We start from the raw sequence: 27,229 nt of genomic DNA on the forward strand, positions 1-27,229 counted from the left end.
TACATTGACCTAGATATATCAGCTTTAACAGTATTTTTATATTTAGTAACTGTCCTCTGCTCTTTAGGTTGCTTGCATGATTGGGCTTGGCAATATTGTTGTATTTAGCATTAGCTGCATCAACTGCAACTTCATAATGGTAGTAATTCATTCAGTTGGTATCATTCTTTAGCTTATAGCCACCTGTAAAAGCTATTGAGACACAGACATGTACAAATTTGCAACTTGTTTGTGGAATTGACTTTTTTGACAGAGTTCAAGTTCAAGATGAAGCTGAAATGGCTAGTTGATAGTCATTGACTTAAAAACAAAAATACTATGTGGCTATCAGCAACTGTTTGCCTCCCAAAATTCTTCAAAATGTCTTCTTTTGTGCTCAACGGGTTTGAGTAAATTATGACAAATTTGTCATTTTTGTGTGAATTATCTTCACAAGACCTTGTGAAAGACATGCACACTTTAACACACATTTAAAAATATTACTTATTACAGAAAAAAAATACTTTAAAAGAATATATTTCTGTTTTTGGACACTTAATTGCACGTTATTTAATATGAAAACAAAATTAAATCTAAATATTTTAACCTTAAATTTAATATCAAATCCAATTTAAAACACATTAAAGGTGTAATGAATACTTTACATGTGCTTTAGTATGTTAGTCAGCACATCAAAATGAGTGTACTTCTTTGATACATGACAAAAGATTAAAACAATTATTTCAAATGTACTTTAAAAGAAAAAGGTAATTTGCATTATGCCAAAAAGTGCACTTTTTACAAGTATACTTTTAGTGTGTTAAAAAATAGCTGTGAAAGTGTGCTCTATGTATGTACACTTAAATGGCTTTTAATTGAATTGATATTAAATCACCTATAAGTAAAGTATGGTATTTGAATAATATACTCTTAAGATTTGAGGTACACTCCAAGTGCACATTCAATACAATTAAGCACACTTATGTTGGTATTAAAGGTTAACGTAGACTTGTTTTAACTAGTTTGTTTCTTTGCAGCCAAACTGGTGTTTACTAAGGAGCTAACTGCTAAATACATGCTACAGCTAGCATCTGCTCACACATGTGGAACATGTTTTTCTGTAAATTACGTAACACTGTAAGACTTATATCTATAAAGACACTTGTTTAGGCTAACTACATCCCTATATGTGCTTTCACAGTCCGTTAGTCACAACCACTTGTTTCTTGGAAATATTGAGCAACCCTATAGCTCTGCAAATACCTGAGGCACAGGAAGAGGCAACGGCTGACTCAAGGAAAAATAACATTCAGGAGAATCCCTACTGAGTCACACGCAAGTCTATGCATTACACCAGTAATTTTCTTAAAACCACAGAATTTAATATCTAAAATGACTTTGTACAAAAAGTACAAAATACAGCAAGAAATATATTTAAGATATGACCACTTACATCATTTGAAACATAAACAAACAGCTAAACAGATATAAAAACACAACAAAATAACAATTCACAAAAGACAAAAACATTATGAGAGGCCTTTTCCCAAACTTCTCTTTGATGAAAATAATATTTCAAAAGTTGGTCCAAAAAAAAAAAATCACAGTCATTTGACTTTTATCTCAATCAAAGAAGTTACTTTTACTTTTATGTCATAAATGTTATGGCATTATCAAGTAAAGACTTGTGCATTGTGCAACTTCTTGTTACACTGGTTTTACCATGTAGCATCCCCCTTAAAAAGAGGAGGATGGGACTTCAGAGAAGAAGTGCTCCAAGATTTTTCTGGACACTTTACTTGTGTGTTCTCCCATTATGTCAAAAGGATACCCAGTAACACTGTCATATTTTACCATAGTTGTTACAGTCTAGAATATGTTTGACATTACTTAGGAGGGACATTCAAGCAGAGTGTGTTACATAATTACACATACAGTAATTCAGTAGGCATATAAAAGCCTTTGCAAAAATGAGTGAAAACCACCCTGGAGCTTCCATACAATAAGAATTGTTTTTCTATTTAGAAAAATAGTATCTTTAAAAGTTGGCATGACACCAACAACTCATAAAACAGCCATCAGTGCAATATTTAAAACATTCTCAAGTATAAGTGATGCATATTTCTATACTGGCTTTGAAGCATTTCAAACGTCACAACATATTTAAACCTTACAACATCTTGCCTGAGTTGACAAGGGGTTTAAGAGGACAAGGCCAATGTGCTTTAGGATCCAGTGCAGTTTATACACTGATCTATGGATTTGCTCAACCTCTGAATTACAAAAATGTGTGGCTTGAAATGTGTGGATCAGCAAAGAAAAGAAAAGACAAAAAAAGCTTTAGTGTCAGAAACTCAGTTCACATAGGAACTCCATAACAAAGTACTGATTATTACATGACAGACAATGCCAAAATACAACCCTATTTGGTAGTGTCTGGGCCAGAAAGTGTTTGCTTGGATATCTTCATTTAAGAGGTGAGAGATCTCGAATGGTTAATTATGATACTAAACTCGATGACCAACATTGCAATGTCACCATTTATAATGCATTACAGTTGAGGTATCAGACATCAGTCCCTGTTTTAGACAATATGCAGAGAGAATGTGTATATATAATGTAATTCTGTACAGGAGTATTTATGTCAGTCCAGTCAGTGTGCAAATTATTTATGGGGGGTCGACTTTTCGAAGAAATGTCTGTCAGCAATGTTTATATTTTGTATGCAGTTGGCTTAAACGTCAATTATATGTAAATGTGTTTAAAACAAAACACAAAATACATGAAATATGTGTGATGTGAATATCTATAATAAAATAGCTAATAGTTGTGTAAATGCACTCACTGTTAGATACTGAACTTAGCAGTAAAAGTGTTATCAAATCGTTGCTATAGTTACTTCTTCACGCGAACTCGAATTTATGCATATTCTGAGATTTTTTTGCAGTTCTTAAAACGTTGTTTGAAATAAATGTAAAAAGAATAGGTCTGCATACTTTCAGGACCACCGTTGTTTTGTTCTTTTGGGGTGTTAAAGCCTTAATTAAGGAGTCAGACCCCCCATAATTCGCACCCTGAGACTGGTCATCCTGTAGGACCACCTAGTGTCATCTTTTTTAACTTTGATACGACTGTTCAATTTGTCATATTCTCAAATAAATCTATAAATAACACAGCAATCATTTTCATCATGCATCCAAAGTTGGCAAACCACATCCATGACATTGTACCAACCCAACATTATCAAAAATAGCCTTTTGGATTTGAATTCTGTGCCTGTCGATATCAAATCAATTTCCTAAATCCATTACATCACAAACAAGCTGTCTTTTACTTTGGCACAAAGGGGTCAAATATATGATAGGCTTAAAGGTACAGCGTCAGATCTTCTTTGATTGCCTCAGAGCGCGCTCGATGAGTACTTCGCCCGTGTGATGAGGTAAAGAACGATGTCTTGATGTCCACCAAACGCTGCTATGTGCAGGGCACTCCATCCATCTCTGTTGGCCAGACGGATGTCTGCACCAAACTTCACCAGTAGCTTTACTAACTCCAGGTTGCCATCGATCACGGACTGATGCAGCGCCGTCTGTCCCTCGGGTCCGAAAGAGTTCACGTTAAATTCACAGTTTGTCATGTTTTGCAAGAGAGAATGAAGTTCCTTAGTATTGCCCTTCCTGAGCGCTTCCTGAAACACTCTTTGACGCGCAGAGCAAGTCATGTCCGCCTGACTCATGATTTCAACAGGTAGACGACTGCAACCCTTCGCTTGTGTTTCTGGTAGAAGATAACGAGCCAGATCTTCGTCCAGACTCCGAAATGACCGAACGAACGTTCACTAATGGAAAGTGAACATTAAAAGACCAAGCTCCAAGGTATTTACAATTCCCCAGTTTGTGCGTTCCGCAGTAGACGCTCGATATTATTCAAACATATCATTCGGTCCTTAAAGAGCTGAAAACTTCAGTGTTCCATACTCCAATCCTCTGTTCCTAAAGGGAAAATGTATGAACTGTTATTTAATCTTTGCAAATGCAAAGAATCTGGGAAAATAATATTGCAATCAATACAATAAACGTGTGTTTGTGGGCTTTACCTAGGTGGTTCCCACGAGCGGGTGTTGAATGGCCTCCTGCTCCGCGCGCTGTGTTCTGACTGTAAGCTCCGTTATAGCTGAGCGACTAGATTCCGCCTATTGAGGCTCATTTGAATAACAATAACCCGTCACGAAGTTCGTCTTTTTGGGGGCGGAGACTGCGTTCGTTTCGGCTGCTTTTTAGCAGTGTTCTTTATATAGCCTACACGAAGGCGAAATGTAGAGAAAAATTATTCAACAATAAAAGTGCTAAAAGCCTTTGGAGTTCGTGATTAATTTGTTTTCGATTGGCATTGTGTTGCAACTAACACCATAATATAGCCTAGCCTATATATTTGTATTTTACACGTTAATTAAATAAATAAATAAATATATTCCACTGTTTACTGTCAACCTGTCATAGTCAACTTCATTTTTTCTAAGCCATTAAAATAGAAAAGTTAGCCTGAAATGGTAAAATGATATCGCTTTATTGCAGTTTTAAGCCACTTTGAATGAAGAAAATAAAGTTGAAATGACAGAAATCTTTTCTATCTATCTGTCTGTCTGTCTGTCTGTGGTCCATAATCCCACCCAGTGTCACAGAAGTTCACACTCCTAAACATTTGTCTATCAGCAATCCATTTGTTAAAGATACATTAACAAATGGGGGAACAACTTGCCCAGCACTTCTTCTGGCAGCAGGTTCTCATTCTCAGTGGTAAAACAGTGTCCTTAGGCACCATGGGAACTAGACTACTGCATGCTGTTTTTGTATCAACCCATACAGCCACAATTTGGCTCAGAGACTGAAGCCCAAAGTAGGCTATTTTCATTAGTGATATGTTTAAATAATGTTTAAAATGAGCATGTAAAATTATTTAAATTTAATAATTCGATAGTAGTTTTTATTTTCACATTTATTAAAAGCAAATAATTTTAAGTTGGAAGACAATAGATTGTCGAATTGTTTACACACTTGTCTGAACAAATCTTGCATGCTCTGCAATGAGAAACAAGGGTTGAACTTGTCTTTATAGTCAGCACATGAAAACACAGTTTCAAGCATCTCTTAACTCTCAAACCTGACTTAACTTGTCTGTAGGTTCTGTGGTTTTGTTGAATGTGTCTTGTACTGTTCTTTGCCAGTTCAATAGACTCTCATTCAAATGCCTTAAAAATCTTTGGCAGTGTAACAGGATCTCAATGGCTGAACTGCAGTGACGTTTCAATAGGGAGGGTGGGTCATTCAGGATCCAATTTTAAACCACGTGCTCTAGGACCGTGGGAAAGAGTTGAGCCTTTCTTCCCAGCATAGGCGTATACACAGATAGAAAGTCAGAGAGAGAGAGGTAGATATTTCAAAACAGTAGACTGTGGAAAGTTGGCATGTTGCACAGGTTTGAAAAACTGAACAGGGTGATAAATTATTTTGGTTATAGTGTGATCTGTTACCAAACAAAACTGCACAAATTTAAGAAAAGGTCAGCGGGAATCTTAACTGAATTTATACCTTTTTTTTTTTTTTTGCAAAATGAGCATGCAAATTATGTGTGCTTTTAAATGCGAATCCTTGTTAAACAGGTCCTTGTTATGCGGGGTCATTTGTAGTGCCCTTGAGGATAGGGCACTTAACCCCGTGTTGCTCCAGGGCACTGCCCTTGCAATTAGTGTGCTATAAGTTTTTTGCTGACCTATTTATTTAGCATGGTAAATTAGGTGATGCGTGACTCTCTTCCCACCTTTTAAATTTGACTTAAAGTGCAATATATGGTCATATACACTACTTTCAAAAGTCTGTATGATTATAGTCAAAATTCAGTAAAATTTGTAATATTGCTAAATATTATCACAATTTAAAATAACTGTTTTCTATTTTTAAAATAATTTAAATTGCAATTTATTCATGAGATGGCAAAGTTCATGAGTTTTTTACTTCAGTCTTTAGTGTCACATGATCCTTCAGAAATCTTTCTAATATGCTGATTTGGTGCTCAAGAAACATGTTTATTAATCATCAATGTTGAAAACACTTGCTGTTTAATATTTTTGTGATTTTTTTCAGTCTTTTTTTCAGGATTCTTCAATAAATAGAACATTCAAAATAGCAGCATTTATTTGAATTTATTTTATTTTATTTTTTTATTTTTTTTAACCATATTGTGTGTACATTATTCAATCCTTGCTAAATAAAAGTATTAATTTCTTATATTAAAACTCAAACTTCTCAAACTTTTGAACAGTAGAGCATACGAGATCAAAAAAAAAAATAGCAGCAAAAAAAAAATCCATAGTCAAATATACAGTTCATTATACTAAAACATTTGAATAAATTCACCAATCAGAATAAGATATTCCAGGGAGCACACAGGTGTAATAAACATGGAATCTTTGGACACTCTGTGATCCGTAAGGGGAGACTTCATGACATTTGCGAGCTAAAGCATTTGTTTAAGTGGAAACAGGGCCTGTAAATCTGTTGGTTTGTAGCGTCAGACAGTAGGAATGTCCTGTTTGTCTTGGTGTGTATTTGTTCACTGTACCTCGTGTTATGCTTGCGAGGCTGGCATTTGTGCGGTTGTGCGTGCGTGTGTAAGTGAGTCTGGTCTGTGTGTTTGATGTGTACCTTTGTGTGGGAACCAAGCTGCTTCCTGCCCTTGAACCACAACAGCTGTAGGGCAGGAGCTCCACTTGCTCAACCTCATAAGTTCAGACATGAGAGAGAGAGAGAGAGAGAGTGAAAGAAAGAAATGATGCCTAGTTGAGGGAAAGATCACATATTTTGCAATCTTTATTCTTTATATATATGCAATCAAAGTTCTAACTTTTTAAGGCCAATCAATCATTTAAACAGCATGTTGTTTCACATATGTTCTCATTCTTCTTATTGCATTCAGTTTTTGTGTATTGTGCTTCAGAAAAATCAGCATTAATCCAGTAAAGTGAGTTGAATATAAGAGTACCTGCAGGCTTTGCAAGTTGAGTCTGAGGGAATATTTGTCCTTGCTAAAATCTCAGCTCTTCGGCACAGCCCACCCTCCTCCAAGTGAGGGCTTTCCTGTTCCCGTCCCACTCTCAGGCTCTGTGTTTGTGACGGATATCCCCAGGAAAAGGCAACACTGATCATGATGTCAGACACTGCACTGCAGTAACCCTGATGACTGGAATATAATACCCAGCCATGCGTAGTGCTGTGTGAGAGATGAAGAAGAAATATTCTTTGGAGGACTCATGTGAAAGTTTTCTCCTAGTAAATCTACTCCTCCATAGAGTATTCAATACATAAAGTTCAGGTAAATCAGACATATCTGTATCATATTCTTTTGCAACAGTAAGGTATTTTTAACAAGCCTAGTAATATCTCTTTCCAAAATCCTGAGACGCTATATAGATGTTGCTGAGGAAACTGGCTCCCTCTAGTGACTGAATACTCAAAGACACTCAAAGTTGACATTATTGCTTATGATAATTTATCATGTAGGTGTATCATGTGTCAAGGTATCATGTATATAGGTGTATCTGTAAACTGCTTGAATTTAGAAAAATCAAACCAATTGATATCTGCCAGCAAATTATGCTTTTTAACATGATTTCAAACACTAAAATCTGATCTTCTTTTTGTTGACGTTTTGCTTGAAAAATTGTATTTATACAGTCTTTCTTAAAATAAATGTTTGTTTTTATGGGGTGCAATGACATTTCAAGTGCAGCTTAAGTATTCATGTGTCTCATTAAATATATAAACAATAATAATAAATCGTAAAATGTAAATGCTAAGGCTTTGCCAAGGTTCAGAATCGTTCAACAATGACAGATCCTCCACAGATTTTCTATTTTGTATAACCAAGAAAAATGCTTTAGAAATTTTCTTTTTTTTCTTTTTCAGAATGTGCGTTTTGAACATTCAGATAACATTCAAAAATATATATTTTTAACTTCATCGAACAAATGAATGTTTTGAACATTCATATGGTATTCAAAAATAACGTTTTAGCTTTACTGAACAACTGAATGTTTTTAACATTCAGATAACATTCAAAAATAATGTTTTATAAATATATTGAACAAAACAATGTTTTGAATATTCAGATAACGTTCAAAAATAATGTTTTGAAAATTAATGTTTTGGAATGTTAGCAAATACTTAGAACATCTTTGTTAGCTGGGCAGGCTCTGAATTGTGCTTATTATATAATTGATCATATCTAACAACTTGGTTAAAAAAGTGGCTAAATATTTGACTTTTCGTAAAAGGAAAATAAGTTTCCCCATTCTTTCTGAGCTCAAGAAGGCCTATCCTAGTCAGAATCTGCTGTTGATGTATTAATCACATTGTTTTGTGTTTGGGTAGACATTTGGACTGAAAATTTTGAATAGTTTGAATATGCAGTGAAGCATGTGTATAGCAAACATACTTTGCTTTCACCTAAAATCTAACCTAGAGGTCAAAGAGAGAGCTTCGGCATCAAGGACAAGTTAACCATCCTTACTTTCACTTACTTGCAATTATTTAACCAAGTCACCCAGCCAAAAACATGCATTTCAAAATGACCAAATAGCCTATAAAACGCACGACTAATCTAAGGGATCAGTGCTGGGAGGGTCTGGAGTTAATAATTGATCATGATCTGATGAAGGTGATAGCAAAGACTTCAGTGAATCACTCTACCGTTACAAACGGGTTGTGTTTTAAAACCTTTAAACGTTTCAGGGCGCCATGTGCAGATTTGGGGGAATTAGAAGCAAGTCAGCTAAACCTATGCTGTTTAGGTAGGCATGGCACTAGGTATTGAGACACTTCCCGCTGAGACTCGTGTGGCGTGTCAACTGCAGGGCGCCACCTGCATATGAGACAGCAGAGAAACACACAGACTGCGTGCTGGAAATTAAAACTCGTCTTTGTTGACTCTTTTCGAAAGGATAGACAAAGCATCGGTCACGTAAAGACAAACACAAAAGTGTTGACCTGCTGGCAGTCCTGACTGTCATGTCGGGTAAGTTAGCATGCTCGCTAGCTGTCACTCCACTGGTGATTTTAAGACATGTCGCGTCCTTAACATATCCATCAGGTGGCTTTCTTTAAGAACACATTCCGTCGTCGTCGTATTAACTTGAGACCGCATGCAAAAGTGCGAAGCTCATGTTTTGAAAATAAGAGGGACAACAGCAGCACATGCTAACGCGCAGCTAGCCGTCTAAAACTTGACCCTAAACATCTTAGCGAGCTGTGCTTCAACAAGTCAGATGTTACGACAGCTAATGGGATGGACACAGCGTCAACCCTCGCGTAAGTGACACCGAGCGACGAAATATTTGGAGTAAATGCAGCAGCATGGATTAAAAGACTGTTTCGCTCGGATATTTGAAGTTTCAAGTGCGTTGGTCATCACGCGAGTTGGCTAGCAGTGCTCGCTAGCTCAGCAACCCCAAACAAGCAGGTATTTCTCTTTACAGTAGTTGTTTTTATTGTGCAGATGGGTTTGTTACTTTAAAACACTCGTACTTGTGTATTGCAGCCTGTGAGGCCGTATGTTGATGTTGTAGATTAGATTCAGTGTATGCTGTCATGTATAATTCATATTTTTATTTAACTGTACAACCAGTTTGCAACACTGGTAATGTCTACTCTGATTGTTGATAAATTAACTGAGAACATGAGTCTGTAACCTGAAGGAAATGTCAGCTCCACTCATTTTACCTCTATTCATGCATAACTCATATATATATATATATATATATATATATATATATATTTACAGGGGTGTTTCTTCAGGTATGGCACTTCTGAAAAATAAATAAATAACCCTATCCCCTACCCTGGAAAATAAACCTAACCTAACCTCTTAATCTGAAATATGCATCCCAGGAGAACTGTAATTCTTAATTTTGAAAGTCATGAACAGTGTGTTTTCCGTCACATCATAATTATGGACTGAGTTTAATGACATTCTGGGTTGGGAATAACATTTTAAACATTTTGTTTTGTAAGAAAATTACATAAAATACATTATAATATACAATTATTATTTGATTAATTTCATAGCTAGCATTTTATCTATCCTAAATATAGACTATTAAGTTATGTTTTCACATTTTCGCAGTGTTTTAGTTTACACAGTAAAAATATTGTTCATAAAAAAATTGCAATATACTTAAAAAGAATTTTATTAATCTTAGTTACTGTTAATTTCAACATTTACTGGTGCATTGTTAAAATCAAAAATTTTATCTTTTAGTATTATTAATGGAACTGAGCTGGCATTAACTAACAATAAATAGCTAGTTGTATTTTTGTTAACTAACATTAACATAGGTGAATAAATTCTGTAACAAATGCATTGCTTATAATTAATTAACATTAGTTAATGCATAAACAAATGTTAACTAATGGGACCTTATTGTAAAGTGTTATGGTGATGTGTATCTTGATTTTTCTGAATTTACATCCTTATATTTCATCACTTTACAAACAGTGAAACAAGTAAACAAGTACACTAATGTTTGGTGAAACACAGCCATAATTTTTGGAAAACTTATTTTTAGACAATTATATTTCATTTATTGTCTAAGTTCACTTCTTGTTTCAAGCATGTTATGTAATTAATCGTTAAATGTAACTAATCGATATCACCATCATTCAACAAAAAGTTGGTTAATCACAGAATTTTGACATTTGTTTTGTATTGCAAGTTTTCTGAAATGTTGTTTAAATATGCAAATGAGGCATTTTCTAATTAAATATGCACTAACTTGTGTAAATTATTTTATATTTCATGTCACCATTTTAATATCATCTAAATAATATTGACAATAATATTGAGAGGCAGAAGTTTTTGGATCTCTATTTTTATCGCTGTAGAATCCGAAAATACTGAAAACAGCCAGAACAAATTGGAAAAATGTTTTTAGGAATAAAATTTTATATAAACCAGGCACATGACATTAAAAAAACTGTAAAACCCCTAAGAATATAAATGGGAATAAAACTAGAGGGTTTGATGTATGTAAGTGCCTAAAACTAAAAAACCACTGAAGTCTACAGATGCAAATAGATAAAGTAAAATAAACACTTAAATGTGTTGTGGATGTTTTCCTTCCACTAGTAAAGTAAAGTACCCCTAAATCTCAAAATTGACCAGTGCATTAAAAAAATGCTAGCTATGCTTGTAGTGTCTTGCTTAAATGTGTTTTTATGATAGATTCTCACAGTTTATGATTCAAAGTCTGGGTCTGGAAAGTAGCAAAAACTCATGATGCCATGGTAAAAAAAAGTTTCCAAGGTAGTTTTAAGGTGCACTTCATTGTTCAAAATGGCAAAAGTTTAAGTCTGTATTAAAAATCAACCCCTGTGACACAGAAGTGCCTGTAGTTGAAGAAACGCCCATACACTGTATGTGCAAGGTTTTGTTAAATGGAACTCTTATAAACCTCTGTCAGCTCAAATCTGTCTGTGCATCTTGGCCACATAATAGTTTTCACATTGCAAAATGGTCATGTTAGGAATAGAGCGTGTGTTGTGGTTAGACACTTGTGCTTGAAGGTGATTTTTTCATTAAAACAAAATCTCCCCCGCAGGAAGTTGTGTGCAGTCACTTTTGTCTTTTGCTGCAGATCATCACTCTGTTAAAGGTTTTTGCTCTTTCTGTTCTCTGAATCTTCTGTTTAGTATTATGGAGTAGATCAGGAAATTAATGTAGCTTGTTTCATGAGTTTTGTGAATGTGCAGTCTGTCAGATTGTCAGGTTCTAATGTTGTCAAGTTGTGCAGTTTGTACGTGAGATGTCTCTATATTGATTCAAATCAAAAGCCTGATAAGATACAAGAGAAAACATACTGAAACTCTTGGAGTCCTAAACTCAAAAGTCCACAAAGAGCATTATTTGAAACCAAGCTGCCAAGATGACTCGTTCTGAACTTTTGCAACACATTTCCATCCATGTTTACACATCAGTGACAGGTATTGGGTGATCAGAAACTGGGCCTAGATTTCAGACATTTTCCTACTGTTTTACGAATCTTCGTGAATACTAGGGTTGGGTGTGGAGAACCAGTTCCAAATTTCCAAGAAATTTCTGTGGTTGTAATAAGACGTGCACATTTCGATTCAGTTTATCGATTCATTTTTTATCGATTTTTGTGATTGAACATTAGGGGTGTAACAGTACACAAACATGGTACGTACCTCGGTTTTGACGTCACGATTCAGTACGGTTTTTGTACAGCAGGAGGAAAAAATAATAAACTTTTTTTTTTTTTTTTTAAATTAAACAATGTTTTACTGAACAAATTTCTCTTTAAATTAATTCAATTAGAATTAAAATGTTCTTTAAATCTACCTCATAAAATAAAAAAAATCTATAAAAATCTACCTCTACTCTACACAATAGGGAGCTCTTTTACATTAGGCCTACTGTAAGGTTACAATTAAGTTCTACAAGTATTGTGATTCGATATTACTATGTGTTGCGATTTTCAAAATCAAATTTTTGGTGCACACTGGACGTCAAACACACCAGTATTTTGATACAAAAACACACCAGTCTATAGCATTAGTAGTCCTGACTCAAGAAATCAGTGTTTCCTATTAACTATTAACTGCCTAATAAATCAAAAAGATTTTACACTTCACATAAGGGATGTGCCCGAATCTGAATACCTGTTCAGAAAGGAATTGATGAGTACCACAGAACCCCGAATGCTACAGATCTCTGTGCACTGGAACATCTCTACCTTAAAGAACTAACACAGAAATCGCTACCTGTTTTCTGTAATTGATGTCTCCATTTCGATTTATTGCCTGTCCTGTTTTGTAAATACATATTTTGATTTATACAGCTGTGCAGTAAATAATGCAAAAATCTGTTCTGTACATAAATCTTCTGTTCCAGATTTATACCACATTAGTATTATTAATTATTATTATTAATTAGTTTTAGTTTTTCTCTTTAGTCTTATTTAATTGTTCTTTTCTGTTGTCATGTTATATATGTATGTATGTATTTGCCAAGAGCTCCTGAAAAACCACAACAAATATGCTACTTGGCGAATAAGCTGATTCTGATTCTAAAGGGAATAAATAGAAGATTGGGAAAAATATATGTTACAGTGCTTTCTCTCGCCATTATATATATATATATATATAATACTTATATACACATTTTACAAGATTAGATGTTTGTCAGTGGTGCTCAGAATCTGCAAATCATTCTCAATCGTCTTATCAGTCATCTCTCCTTACACTGTTTATGTGGTAAGTGAAATTTTATGTACTGTAATGTAACAGGCAACCGCTAGTGGCTCCGCAGAGTGCGTTGTTTGTTTTTTGGTGCCATTCCTAATATGAATTCACTATTCGGGCACAACCCTACTTCCCACAATAACAAAAGATCAATAATTAATATAATATTGTTCCAAAGACTTGTCCTCACTGAAAATGGGGCAGGATGTATTTGGTTTTCCTCCTCCATTCTCATGTTATTATATATTAACTAGAAAATCGATGAATGATGGGAATCGCTAGAAGACTGAATCACGATTCACATATGAATCGATTATTCCCCCACCCCTATAGTCTTAAAGTGACAGCAGCCTGATATTCCTGCTGCCGTCTGTGCCATTAATGCTAATCAAAGAACAGAAGAAAAAGAAATTCACTCGCTGATCTTGGCTGAATAATTTTTGTAATTTTACCAAGAATTATTATATATAAAAAGAAAACTATGCAGTGTTATGTTTCATTACATTAGATTTCAACTTCTGTACCTGAACTTTGATCAGTTATATTTATTTGTGCTATCACTAATTAATTTGTCGTCTTATTTTATTTCCGTTTACTTGTCTTTACTAATCTATATTAGTTAGTCTAGTTCCTTCATTTAAATGTTCTTTATACTGCTAATTACAATACCCAACCCTAGTGAATACAGGCTTTGCATAGATGCTGTTATTTGAAGGATGATGGTTATCAAATCATTATTGAAGACTGTTAATGAAAGGTTTGTTCTGCCTGAGTTTGCTGCTGTCATCAAGCCCTCTTATTTTTCTTTAACCATCCATGTGCAAATGATTTGTTGCAGTACTTGCATCCTATAGAGGATTCCTAAATATAGAAAGGGCACAAGGAGAATCTGAAAGCTTGCAACAGTGCAAACAATAGTCAGTTATTAATAAATAAACACAATCAAGGTTCGCTTGTAGAGCAATCCAATATTCATATTGAGCACGGTGCAGGTTAAAGTCAATGTCTGTCTGTGATATTGGCCAAAAACTCTGCCTTCTGAGTCTGGTCAATCAGTCAAGGCCTGATAGTGAAACTATAGGCTTTAACTGAAGCACAGCTGGCAGTTTAGTCAGTCACAACTTTTTTTTTTCTTGGAGGAAGTTTCATAATCTTCTGATGGCCTTTGTGTCCAGTTTTATTTTATGTTGCCATAGCAAACAGCAGCAATGATGAAGGTCCCAGCACTGATATTATTGCACTTCCTCAAGACTCAGTTCCTCTTGTGCTTTGTGTGGTATTTGTTCATGGCACTAGCCATTTAATATCATCTGCCTGAGCTGGTAAACATTTTTCAAAAGCCTAATATGGTTTTGGTTCTCAATAAAGTCAACTGTAAGAACAAACGTAGCTAAACTTTTTATATAAAGTTTGTCTTTATGGCAGTGGCTGTTGTGTTGCAGTACTTATCCACAAAATGGAGGTAACAGACCCTAGTTTGCTGATCAGACAAACAACGTAATATTACTGCTGAATTAATAATATTGATTAATCAATATTAATTTTTCATTAAATCCCAAGAATTTATCTTCTAGTCTATGCTATTTTCAGTTATATAACTAATCATTATTTGTAGCACACTTCTCATTCACAGTAATTATCAGTATAATCTTTGTGCTTTGTTACATTTGACATAAAGTCTGTTACAACTGCAAGCAATAAATGCAGTTTTGAGGCATTTTAATGTGGCTTGACAGATCAATCTGCCTCATGAACCAATCATCTCTTCTTCACTACTAGAATGAAATAATAAAAATAACAGACATGGTTAAACTGAAATAACTTGGTCAGTTCATTTGGTTAATTATTTGGCTGTTAAATAAACTTTTTATTTTTGGTTAATGAACCAAAAATGAACATGAAACGTGAATTTATTTAAGTATAACTTGGAAAAATCAACAACCATGGCTGCAAGCAGCCAATCAAATTTTATCTAAATGTAAATGACAGATGGGAGATGTAACATTTATGTTGACACTAGAGATAAGAAATCCATTTAGGTCTAATAATATTTCCAGCAAATTGAATGACTGAATATTTTCTGTTTCTGTTATCACTTTTGAAATGATGATGTATTTTTTACGCTGTTTCCTCAAACCCTACATCACAGAACACTGTAAAAAAAATAAATAGTTGAGAAAATGTAAATAAATAAGGCAACTTGATGCAGTAAGACTTTTGAGTTCTCTCAACAACAATATTTGAGTTCAATTTGTTAGTTCATGCAATGCTGATTGTCTTATTTTGCTAATAGAAAAATTATTGTTACAGCAACTGAAACAACAATTAATGTCGTTGAGGTATTATTATTATTATTATTATTATTATATATATATTTTTATTTTTTTTTCCTGGAAAAATAAAATAATGCTAAAAAGTCACCATATTACCAAATTGGATGTTTATTTACGAATGACAAATCTTAATGGGTAACTTAGTCTAATATGTAGACAACATTGTTTTTGCTTGTAAAACAACTTGCAAGACTAAGATGGATATGAGTGTCTAGACCCCAATAATCACTGCATGTAGCTATAATTTCACCACAGCTCTAGACTGTTTGGTATTTTTATATTGTATAATTGTTTTGTGTTTTTTTTTGTTTTTTGTTTTCTGCATTTTTAGTATTATATGCTGTATTGGCTGAGCATTGACTGTACGGAGGATTGTGTGTCTATTAATGGAAAAGAGTATGTAATATCAGACAGTGGCAGAGGTTTATGAGCAAACAGAGGTGCATGACTTGACCAATGTCAAATGACTCATTCATATAAAACACTGAAGCCCTGAAGTGAAATAAAAAGCATGATGCAGGGTGTTGCAATAGGTTATATTTCAAGTAAACAGTGTAAGCTTGTATGTACTGTTCACACACACTGATGGAGACCCAGTATTGTATTCTTCATACGCAGACAGGCAAAATTGTTCTGCTTTTCTGATTCCTCTGCGGATTTACTACATGAATGACTCTCAGATGGTTCAGTACATACAGCAGACAGAAGTGGAACAGATCCCTTCTCTAGTCTGTAAGAAATACCAAAGTGACAGAGATTTGTTTGAGATGATCTGTTATGGCATTTCTGGGGTGATAATGATATGATAATCTACAGGTGCTGGTCATATAATTAGAATATCATCAAAAAGTTGATTTATTTCACTAATTCCATTCAAAAAATGAAACTTGTATATTATATTCATTCATTACATACAGACTGATATATTTCAAATGTTTATTTCTTTTAATTTTGATGATTATAACTGACAACTAAGGAAAATCCCAAATTCAGTATCTCAGAAAATTAGAATATTACTTAAGACCAATACAAAGAAAGGATTTTTAGAAATCTTGGCCAACTGAAAAGTATGAACATGAAAAGTATGAGCATGTACAGCACTCAGTACTTAGTTGGGGCTCCTTTTTCCTGAATTACTGCAACAATGCGGCGTGGCATGGAGTCGATCAGTCTGTGGCACTGCTCAGGTGTTATGAGAGCCCAGGTTGCTCTGATAGTGGCCTTCAGCTCATCTGCATTGTTGGGTCTGGCATATCGCATCTTCCTCTTCACAATACCCCATAGATTTTCTATGGGGTTAAGGTCAGGCGAGTTTGCTGGCCAATTAAGAACAGGGATACCATGGTGCTTAAACCAGATACTGGTTGCTTTGGCACTGTGTGCAGGTGCCAAGTCCTGTTGTAAAATTAAATCTGCATCTCCATAAAGTTGGTCAGCAGAAGGAAGCATGAAGTGCTCTAAAACGTCCTGGTATACGGCTGCGTTGACCTTGGACCTCAGAAAACACAGTGGAGTGGACCAACACCAGCAGATGACATGGCACCCCAAACCATCACTGACTGTGGAAACTTTACACTGGACCTCAAGCAACGTGGATTGTGTGCCTCTCCACTCTTCCTCCAGACTCTGGGACCCTGATTTCCAAAGGAAATGCTAAATTTACTTTCATCAGAAAACATAACTTTGGACCGCTCAGCAGCAGTCTAGTCCTTTTTGTCTTTAGCCCAGGCGAGACGCTTCTGACGCTGTCTGTTGTTCAAGAGTGGTCTTGAACCATCTTGAACATCTTTTCCTTCCCTTCGCCTCTCTATTAATGTGCTTGGACACCGAGCTCTGTGAACAGCCAGCCTCTTTTGCAATGACCTTTTGTGTCTTGCCCTCCTTGTGCAACGTGTCAATGGTCGTCTTTTGGACAACTGTCAAGTCAGCAGTCTTCCCCATGCGCATTTCACTCTCCGTCAAGCGATCTGTGCTATTTTTCAGTTCATCTGAATGAATGCGCAGCGCACCTGTATTTGGTGTACCGTAAGCTCTAGTGTGAAGCGCACGACTCGCCGTCGCTTTGCTTTTTTCTCACACGCAAAGAGAGAGAGAATCTTACATGTAGCGTGTCAATTCTGCATGGTATATAAACGATAGTTTTTGTTGTATTTTCCTGTCAAAATAACGGAGTTCCTTTGGAATTCTTCAGCTTTTAAGAACTGCCGGGTTCTCCAGTAGTAGGCGGATCTAATGCGCAAACGACAATCTCATTGGCTGACACTGACCTATTATCGTCCCCGTTTAGATTTCAGCAAATCAGTTCGAGCCAATGCAGACAACGTGATTAATATTCATGAATCTAGCAGCTCCTTAATCCTTAGTGCGTGTTATATTGTTCTTATAATAATCATACTATGAATTCTACTCTTATCAGTATTATTGATAGTTTTCCCCCCATTTTTACAGAAACACTGAATGACCAAAAAACACCACCAGTAGTCTTAAGTTCAGTTAAAATGACTAATATGCATTCATACATGGTAACCAAGTTTTAATTCTAATTGCTAAAGTTCTATCGTAAAAAATACTTGATTATCATAATATATTTATAATGCTTGACTGACTGATGTTAAGAGTGTACTTTTTTAGATATTTAAAAAGATGTTCCATTTTCCAAACATTATATATTATTATTTTTTGTTTACTCACCAGACTATCTATCTATAGCTATATATATATATATATATATATATATATTAGTGGTGGGCATAGATTAATTTTTTTAATCTAGATTAATCTCACTGTAATCTTGGAATTAATCTAGATTAAAATGGCTCATTTGAATTCTGCCAAGTAGATAAGTAAACAACTAGCAGTCATCAAGAATTTAATATTGATAATAACATTGAAGACATTGTATGATTATTCCTTAAAGATAAGGTTTTAGTAGTAGCAGCCTATTACATTCTGCCCAATGTCTTCAAGTGAAACCGAACTTTTATTTTGACGGGTTGCCGTGAGGATAGTTTTTCTCAAATGAAATGCTCGAATGCTCATGAAGTGACTCTCAGAGCAGTTCTGGAGATGTTGTTCATGTATTTATGTCCTCATTTAGTGAGACGACAGACGTATGAGTAGTGAACAAACCCGCGCGTCTGCGCCATACATTAACACAGAGACACACAGAAGTCATATTTAGATAGACGTTTTGCGGCTTAATATTTACAAATAGGAGTGGGAGTGTGCTCACTTGTGTGTGCGCTTACGTTTGTTTCTTTGTGTGTGTGTGTGTGTGTGTGCGAACCGAGGCGGAACTCCGCTGTGCGCGCGATACAGAGAGCGCGACCATGTAACGTAGAGACAGAAATGACTTGCCGATTTCCATTGGGAAGCTTCTTAAAATAAATTTTCCTGAAGCAAACCCGGCGGCTTCATAGCTGCATCCATGTTAGCACGCATACACACAGGTTCAAGGCTCGTTCTCGCCCCCTACAGTGCAATTCGCTAGGTATACATCCGCTAAAATATCAAGGTGAAAGTCATCATAGCTTGCGTAGTATAGACCCAGCTCCCAACCCAACTTTGAGAATAGATTAACGGCGATATTTTTTATCGCCCGATAAGAGTCTCACGTTAACGCCGATAACAGCCCACCACTAATATATATATATATATATATATATAATATATATATGGTGAAGCACACCATAAAATAATTGTATCAGTTCATACAGGTCTAGTAGTACATACAGCTGTAACCAGATACACACCCAGGTATCGGATCAGTACTCGGTATCGGCCGATACCCTGAGCCTAGGAATCGGTATCGGGAAGGGAAAAAGGGTATCGGAACACCTCTACTTGCATGTAGTAATTCTTACTAATTCTTAACTTTGCCTTTGTAATTAAAAATGTTCTGTTTCATGATTTATAAAATATTTATGTAATGTGAATAAATATATACAGTTAAAGGCACAATATGTAAGATTTTTTTATTAAAATATCCAAAAACCACTAGAACAGTTATATATTTTGCTGACTTGTGTATTTGTATTATCCCAAATGTTTAGAAGAATGTTTAAATCCAGCAAAAATAAGCAATTTTAACTAGTGACATGTGCCAGTGACGTCATAGACCCTCGATTTCCACATGGAAACACCAAAGATGCTCCGAGAGCAACAGCTCACTTGCATTTAAAGCAACATACTCAAAATCAGCGCGTTTTGGCTCATACCCTAAAAGTGGCTATTTTAACAAGCTATAAAAATCTATCTGTGGGGAATTTTGAGCTAAAACTTCACACATACGCTCTAGGGACACCTGAGACTTATTTTACATCTTGTAAAAAGGGGCATAATGGGTCCCCTTTAATATGTTATGCATTTTATTAGACAGGTGACGACCTCAAGGAGTAGCATTATAACAGAACTTTCAAATGTATCTAGTATAAAACAGCGCTGCTTTACCTCACATAAGCACGACCGGAAGGAGCGGAAGCAGTCGACTGTAGCCTAATAAAAGCTCCGCTGCTTTCAAGCCGTGTGTCACACTCGTCTCTCATTAGCAGTTGCTTCAGCAGCTACGACGTTAATAAATCTTTAATACATTAGCTCGTCCATGAACATGATTTCTGCCCGAGTCCCGTCGGATTGTATCGGCTGTGGATACGACAATTCCCATGATTCTACACTCAGTCACGTCCAGGTCTCCTGTCAATCAAACTTCTGGCAAAGGGTGAATTAAAAAACAAAAAACAAACAAAAAAAACATTAAATATAGTGAGAATGGCCCCCTGGTCATGTACAGATCATTTAGGCTAATTCTTAATTCTCAATTCTCATTTCTTAAATTATAAATGATCATTATCAGTAATTCCACTAATTTTGCCAATTATTACCTAATAATTAGGGTAGTCCCCGGGCGCTGGAGCAGGGCTGCCCACTGCTCCGGGTGTGTGTTCACTGTGTGTGTGTGTGCACTTGTTCACTACTCACTGCTGTGTGTGTGCACTTGGATGGGTTAAATGCAGAGCACCATTTCGAGTATGGGTCACCATACTTGACAATACGTCACGAATTAACTTAACTTAACGGTTCCTGATTTATTGTGCACCTCTACTTTGTAGGCCTATTTGTTTTGGTTTGGTTATTTGTTTGTTTCTTGGGGTGGTTAATAAGTTCTTTTTTATTTACAATTTGTTGGTAGATGTAATAAAATGAATTGCTTCTAAAGTCCTCACAAGACTTTGGATGTGAAGTTTGAAGGTGAAATTTGCTTTTGCACTGATGCTTCAGTTTTCCACATTGACTTGAAGGAGGAGCTTAATGATTCGTTCATTTCCTTGTATTGTTTTTGCTTACCAAAACGGATCAAGCAAATATGCTCTGCTTTATTGTAATCTGACTGTTCACTTTCTCCACATGTCCACCTCCAGGTGAATGTTGCTCTTTTGTCTCTCATCGCTTGTGTCTCTGTGATGGACATGGAGACCGCTGTCTGTGAGCCGCTTTACCAGAATGGTGATGTCCACCATGAGGAGCTTTGCCCGAAGCAGCTCCCCGTTCTCAGGATCCACCTCTACCACAGCAGCCAGAGCAACGCAAACTGCACCTCTCTCTGCTACCCACCAGGAGAATACGTCACCGAAGAGCTCATTGTCAACGCTGCCAAGGAGTGCGGTCAGTCATGCCCAACATATAAAAGAAGTGATAAATGTATTTGGAGTTCATAAAGTATATATGAATTAGGCATTCTGATAAAGAATAACACGTTATTCAACACAGTAAGTGCTGTGTTCTACCCAGATGTAATGTGATAAATCCCTTCCATGGAGTTTTTGTCCAAAGAAACATTAGTCTGTGACCAACATGACATTTTATCGGTTGCTTAGGTGGGATCTATATTTGTTTTGTAGCACTAGGTAGGCTCTTTCACTGTGAAATTTCATTTTATCAAAAATTGTGATGCTCACAGCTGTGTATCAAACAGAAATGATTATCACACCACGTTTTTGCTTTCAGCGTGAACAGAAATAGAAAAGTTGTCACATTGCGCCTGGATAGGACACGTTTTAAAATGATTTTCCACAAAAAGGGAGGGGAGGGGTTTACAAGCCTGACGTTATTTTCTTAGTACCCATATATACAAATTGATTATTGATATGTCTTCAGGTTGTTGTTTTTTTGTTTTGTTTTTTTCAGATTTTTTTTATTGTACTTACTGAGATTATTGTGTAAACAGTCAGTTATTAGGTACACATTGGGACTCTCACATCAATCTGGTGCAGTATCGATGGCTTATATATAAGATCCTGTCAGTCCACCTGTGTTTACTGTTTAATAAAGATAAACATCAGCCCAGGAGCCATCGGCTCGTACCCAGCAGGGTATTGGTGACAGACCTGTGATGGTATTTCAAGATGTTTTTGTTTTTTTCCAGCAGACTTCCTTTATATCATTTTAACCTCTAAACATGCTGCTGTTATTAAACGGGCTAGTAAATGCATATGTGATTGGTATCAATCATTCTGAGGAAATTTATAGAAACTACTTAATTTGTCTATGCACTTAAGGAAATTCCTTTTCCTTTTTTTTTTTTTTTTTTTTATATAGAGGGTTTCATTGCATCAGCTAATAAATGCTTGCTACCATTTTGCATCTGGCAAATAGTGTGAATGTTTTGGTGTTAAGTACCCTTATCCTGAATATTTATTAATTTATTTGATTTCGAAATATCAGGAATTAATCAGTGAAGCCTCTTTTTGGATGCATTTATGTGATAGATCAATGTTGTGAAATATTATTACAATTTAAAATGTAACTGTTTTCTATTTGAAAATATATATATGATTTATGATGAATCATTCTATTAATATTCTAATAAGGAGAATTCTATTCTAATAATGAACTAGTCACAAATTGACAATATGGTTGTAGCACCACTGCTCAGTTAGTTGATCATCGTTACCCATACCTAGTTTACATGTGCAGGCTGTTCTAACTTTACACTGAGTGTTTTGGTGTGAAAAACGGTTAGCATTTGTGTTTGGGCCTTCAAGGCTAATTCAAGGCTTCCCTCATTAGCACCTGTTCTTTATGTTGATGTGTTTCTCACAGGAGTGTCTCCAGTCTACTGCAGCCTGTTCGGGCTGTACAAAGAAGACGAAAGTGTCTGGTTATCACCCAATCATGTTCTCCATTTAGACGAAACAGCCAATGAGAGTTTGTTATTCAGAATTAGGTAGGCTCCATCTTTCACTTAACTAAACTGGTTAATATTATTTTATGGCTTTTGTCTTCTCCGTCTCATTTCTTTCAGCCTGCGATTTAGTGACTGTGATATTTTCTGTCAGGTACTATTTTCCCGGCTGGTACAGTTGTGGGGCGTCCCGAGCGTACCGCTATGGAGTGACTAAAGGATCTGAGAGTCCTGTCCTGGATGACTATGTTATGTCTTACCTCTTTGCTCAGGTGAGGCTTCCCCACATCAGCTTTGTAATAAAGAAATGACCTTTAATTGTGAATTAAGTGTTGTTTGTGCTGTCAGTGGATACTGAATCACCATAGCAACAGTGTTTTACAATTACTCTTCACTTGGCCTGAAATCTGAGCATGTCTTGCATAATTGAGCCCATCCGTATATAATTTAATTGCAGTTTGGCCTAGTTTATCTTCTCAGAGAACAGACAGTCTTGGTTTCAGATTTTAGAGTGTGTAAATGTGAATTATGCTAGTGTATATCTGAACAGATAAAGGCCCCTATTTACTAAACAAATGATGAATAAAAGAAACTCATGCTGACTGCTCTCTGACTCTATTGAGTGGGCTTGTTTTGTGGCGCCTGTTCGTCTTCCACCAACAGTCTGGTATGCCATGACTGTCACTGTGGGGAAGATGATTGATCTTTTTTTATATATACATAACTATTATATTGTCTCTTGCTACGTGTCACTCTCGCAAGCACAAATTACGGATAATTCAATGTTTTACATTGTCTGAAGAAAATCGCAGCCAACTTTGAAACAAATACCTGTATAGAATGCTTAGTATAGCAAGTAAGAAAGCAACCGACCAGTTTTGCCTAATCTTGAAGACTGGATAGTACATGATATTTTTGTAATGGAGAAGGTCACTTATGATTTGAGATTAAAGTCTCATTTGTTTTCACTACTATGGGGAGATTGGATTGATTATATATCCCCTATACGTTTAGATTGTTTATGTTTAGTTGAATGCAGACATTCCATGGGGGTTGGGCTAAAAGGTTTTACTTGTGGGTTTATTTGCTGATGGTTGGGTATCTGTTTATTATTGTTATTATTTTATAGGGAATGAATGAGATTTGTCCCGATGAATGAAAGTTATAAAATCCCTTTTCGTAATGTAATTAATAATGTTACTATTATTTATTTATTCATTTTATTTTTATTATTCATTTTTATTTTTTTGAATACTTAAGTGTGTCAGACTGGAATTTTAAGTAATTCCCTCTACATATGTTTATATAAATTACTGGTTAAATAAATTTTTTTTTTATAAAATTTAAAGAAAGTAAGAAAGCAATAAAATCGCAGCCACAATGAACCACAATGCTTGATATTAAAATTCTTGTCTACTGTGTCTAAATACATTATTAAGAGTCAGAATAAAACACTAAAATCAGAGATTGTTTTAAATGTAATCTAAAATAATATAATAATGAAATTACTTTTAAGATCAAATTTAAACAGTGTTATGAAATTATTAGTGCTATAAGTAAGTGTTAGCAAGGTAATGTAAATGTGGAGGAAATGGGCCGCACAGATAAACAATCCATTGTTGTCCAATAATAATAATAAGTAAAAAAATCTCTAACATTGGCCAGTAACCAGTATGGTACCGATATATCCAGCATGCGTTGTTAAAATGTTTTGCATTGTCATAGCCCAAAGATATGTCCTTACCTTTTCTTTACCTGTATGTACTGTACAATTTACTGTATGTTACCATCACTGTGGCCCATTTTATTCAGTGACCAAAAAACTCATAGGGGAAGCTGTGTTTCAGCGGAAGTCAGATGACCGTCATGTTGAGGTCATCCAGAGAGAGAACAGGCTTATGGTGGTTTAAAATTAAGCTGTGATGTGTTTGGAAGTGAACTCTATCTGACCCCGTTGGATTACATGGGTTTATGTCCTGTAAATGTGCAAGTCTGACACAGACAGGAGTAATTTTTAAACGGGTTGTTGAGGCAGCAGCTTTGCAGTGTCATCTTGTGTACACTTGTCAGTCAGTCTGCGGCTGCTTTTCTTCATGATTGATGCTTTCAGTGTATGTTTGCTTTTAGTTCTGATGTGGTTTTCTATGGAACACTCCTATTAATGCACACAAGTGTTGTAGTTGGTAGTTTACAATAAAAACATTATTGTGTTTGTTTACTGATGCTTGTTTGACATGCCATGTTTAATAAATGGTGTTTTTTGGTGTATAATCCCAAAGCCAAAGTGAATAAGTGTATTAAACTACTTAACATAAACTTAACAATGCTTAATATCATTAAGCCAGGGTCATGTTTAGATCTAGAGCATTATACCTGATAGGCTAATTAATTGTCTGGTAATTAGCATTTTGAGAGTTGGTTACAGAAAGTGTGCCAAATTGGCCAAATACCAGTAGTCAGCATTCAGCCTATAGACAGCCCTGTAAATTGATAGTGGACATGTTCTGTTCTCAAATATTTTATTGTGATTTTTTTTTTTTTTAAATACAAATTTGTAAACATCTATCAATCATCTATGTAATTGTTTTATTTATATAAACTACAAATATCAGTTTGTGAATTATAAACAAAAAAAAAAACCTAATGTAATGTATATGTCGGTAGTTGACGTTATCAATGTGTCCTCTGGTGTGACAGAAAAATGTAAAGAAAATCAAATAAAACCTCTAACATTGAAGATAAATGTTATTCTCTGATGTTATTTGTATTAAGTTGTTTTTTTTTTACATTTTTTTTTTTTTACATTTTTGCTATGTCACACCATAGGACACAGTCCAATTTTTATTTGTCAACTACCCATGTATATGTGTGTGTGTGTGTGACACACATACGAGATTGAGCTTTATTGCCAGGTATGTTTACACATACAAGGAATTTTTTATAGTGACAGAAGCTCCACAGTGCAACAGAATGACAGCGACAGGACACAGATAATAAAAAGAAAATATACAAATATACAATGTACAAAATAGCAAAAAAACAATATATAATATAGACAATTATGTATGTACAGGTATGATATGTGCAAATTTGAAATGTAAATAAATATGCGTGTTAAGCGATGTATAATAGTGTTGTGTGTTCCATGTTTATTGTCAAGTGCTCATGAGATGGATTGCCTGAGGGAAGAAACTGTTTCTGTGCCTGGCCGTTCTGGTGCTCAGAGCTCTGTAGCGTTGACGAGATGGCAGCAGTTCAAAGAGGGAGTGTGCTGGATGTGAGGGGTCCAGAGTAATTTTGCCAGCCCTTTTGCTCACTCTGGATAAATACAGTTCTTGGAGAGTGGGGAGGGTACCAATGATTCACTCAGCAGTCCGGGCTACACTCTGTAGTGGGGCTGTGCAATTAATCACATGCGATTCACATGCGCATCTTGTCAGTAAAGCCGGATCTGTGATTGGCGGTAAATCTCCATTACCTGTTTTCAAATGGAGCAGCAGTTAATACACAGAGCCGTAGTTCACTGACAAGCTACGTGATATCGCGTTCATAATCGCAGATGAATCGCATTCGATTATGAACGCGATATCGCGTAGCTTCTCAGTGAACTACGGCTCTGTGTATTAACTGACGCTCCATTTGAAAACAGGTGATGGAGATTTACCGCCAATCATGGAGCCGGCTTTACTGACGAGATGCACATGAGAATCGCTACTCTGTAGTCTTCTGAGGTCAGATTTGGTAGCTGAGCTGAACCAGACAGTTATTGAAGTGCAGAGGACAAATTCAATGATGGCGGAGTAGAACTGTTTCAGCAGCTCCTGTGGCAGGTTAAACTTCCTCAGCTGGCGAAGGAAGTACAACCTCTGCTGGGCCTTTTTCACAATGGACTCAATGTGAGTGTCCCAATTCAGGTCCTAAGAAATTGTGGTGCCCAGGAATCTGAATGACTCCACTGCAGTCACAGTGCTGTTCATGATGGTGAGTGGGGGGAGTGCAGGGGGGTTCCTCCTGAAGTCCACGATCATCTCCACAGTTTTGAGCATGTTAAGCTCCAGGTTAAGACTGCGCCAAACAGCCAGCTGCTCAACCTCCTGTCTGTAAGCAGACTCATCACCGTCCTGAATGATGCCGATGACTGTGGTGTCATCTGCAAACTTCAGGAGCTTGACAGAGGGGTCTTTAGATGTGCAGTCATTCGTGTAGAGGGAGAAGAGCAGTGGGGAGAGGACGCAACCCTGGGGGGCGCCAGTGCTGATCGTACGGCTTTACTAGCTGCTGCCTGTCTGTAAGGAAGCTGGTGATCCACTGACAGACAGAGGTGGGGACGGATAGCTGAGTTAATTTGGGCTGGAGGAGTGATGGGATCTGTTGAAGATCTGTGTGAAGATGGGGGCCAGCTGGTCAGTGCAGGTTTTCAGACA

The 27,229-nt window shown here is 36.0% G+C and overlaps 2 protein-coding genes across 3 annotated transcripts in view; one reads left to right on the forward strand and one right to left on the reverse strand.

Annotated features, from left to right (window-relative positions):
* Nucleotides 1-1,345: 1,345 nt before the first annotated feature.
* nrarpb (NOTCH regulated ankyrin repeat protein b) lies at nucleotides 1,346-8,094 on the reverse strand. Its single transcript, XM_058775438.1, has 4 exons — nucleotides 7,018-8,094; nucleotides 6,681-6,754; nucleotides 4,076-4,277; nucleotides 1,346-3,971 (listed from the first exon to the last, which is right to left on the reverse strand). Exon 4 carries the CDS (start codon nucleotides 3,713-3,715, stop codon nucleotides 3,380-3,382), a length of 336 nt encoding a protein of 111 aa, XP_058631421.1. The 5' UTR covers nucleotides 3,716-3,971; nucleotides 4,076-4,277; nucleotides 6,681-6,754; nucleotides 7,018-8,094; the 3' UTR covers nucleotides 1,346-3,379.
* Nucleotides 8,095-8,680: 586 nt separating this feature from the next.
* jak2b (Janus kinase 2b) overlaps nucleotides 8,681-27,229 on the forward strand; it is a 40,274-nt gene continuing 21,725 nt past the window's right edge. The window contains exons 1-4 of one of the 2 annotated variants that reach the window (XM_058775436.1): nucleotides 8,681-9,492; nucleotides 21,043-21,286; nucleotides 22,724-22,847; nucleotides 22,960-23,077. In XM_058775436.1, the coding sequence (XP_058631419.1) occupies nucleotides 21,085-21,286; nucleotides 22,724-22,847; nucleotides 22,960-23,077 (444 nt within the window). In that variant the 5' untranslated portion in view covers nucleotides 8,681-9,492; nucleotides 21,043-21,084. The remainder of the gene's footprint in view (nucleotides 9,493-21,042; nucleotides 21,287-22,723; nucleotides 22,848-22,959; nucleotides 23,078-27,229) is intronic. The other variant, XM_058775437.1, reaches the window with a different exon arrangement.

The sequence above is a fragment of the Onychostoma macrolepis genome, chromosome 05 (assembly GCF_012432095.1).
Source record: "Onychostoma macrolepis isolate SWU-2019 chromosome 05, ASM1243209v1, whole genome shotgun sequence".
Lineage (NCBI taxonomy): Eukaryota > Metazoa > Chordata > Actinopteri > Cypriniformes > Cyprinidae > Onychostoma > Onychostoma macrolepis.

Bases quoted from the DNA above. Each gene is read 5' to 3' on its own strand.
- nrarpb (XM_058775438.1), bottom strand. From the start codon at position 3,715: ATGAGTCAGGCGGACATGACTTGCTCTGCGCGTCAAAGAGTGTTTCAG.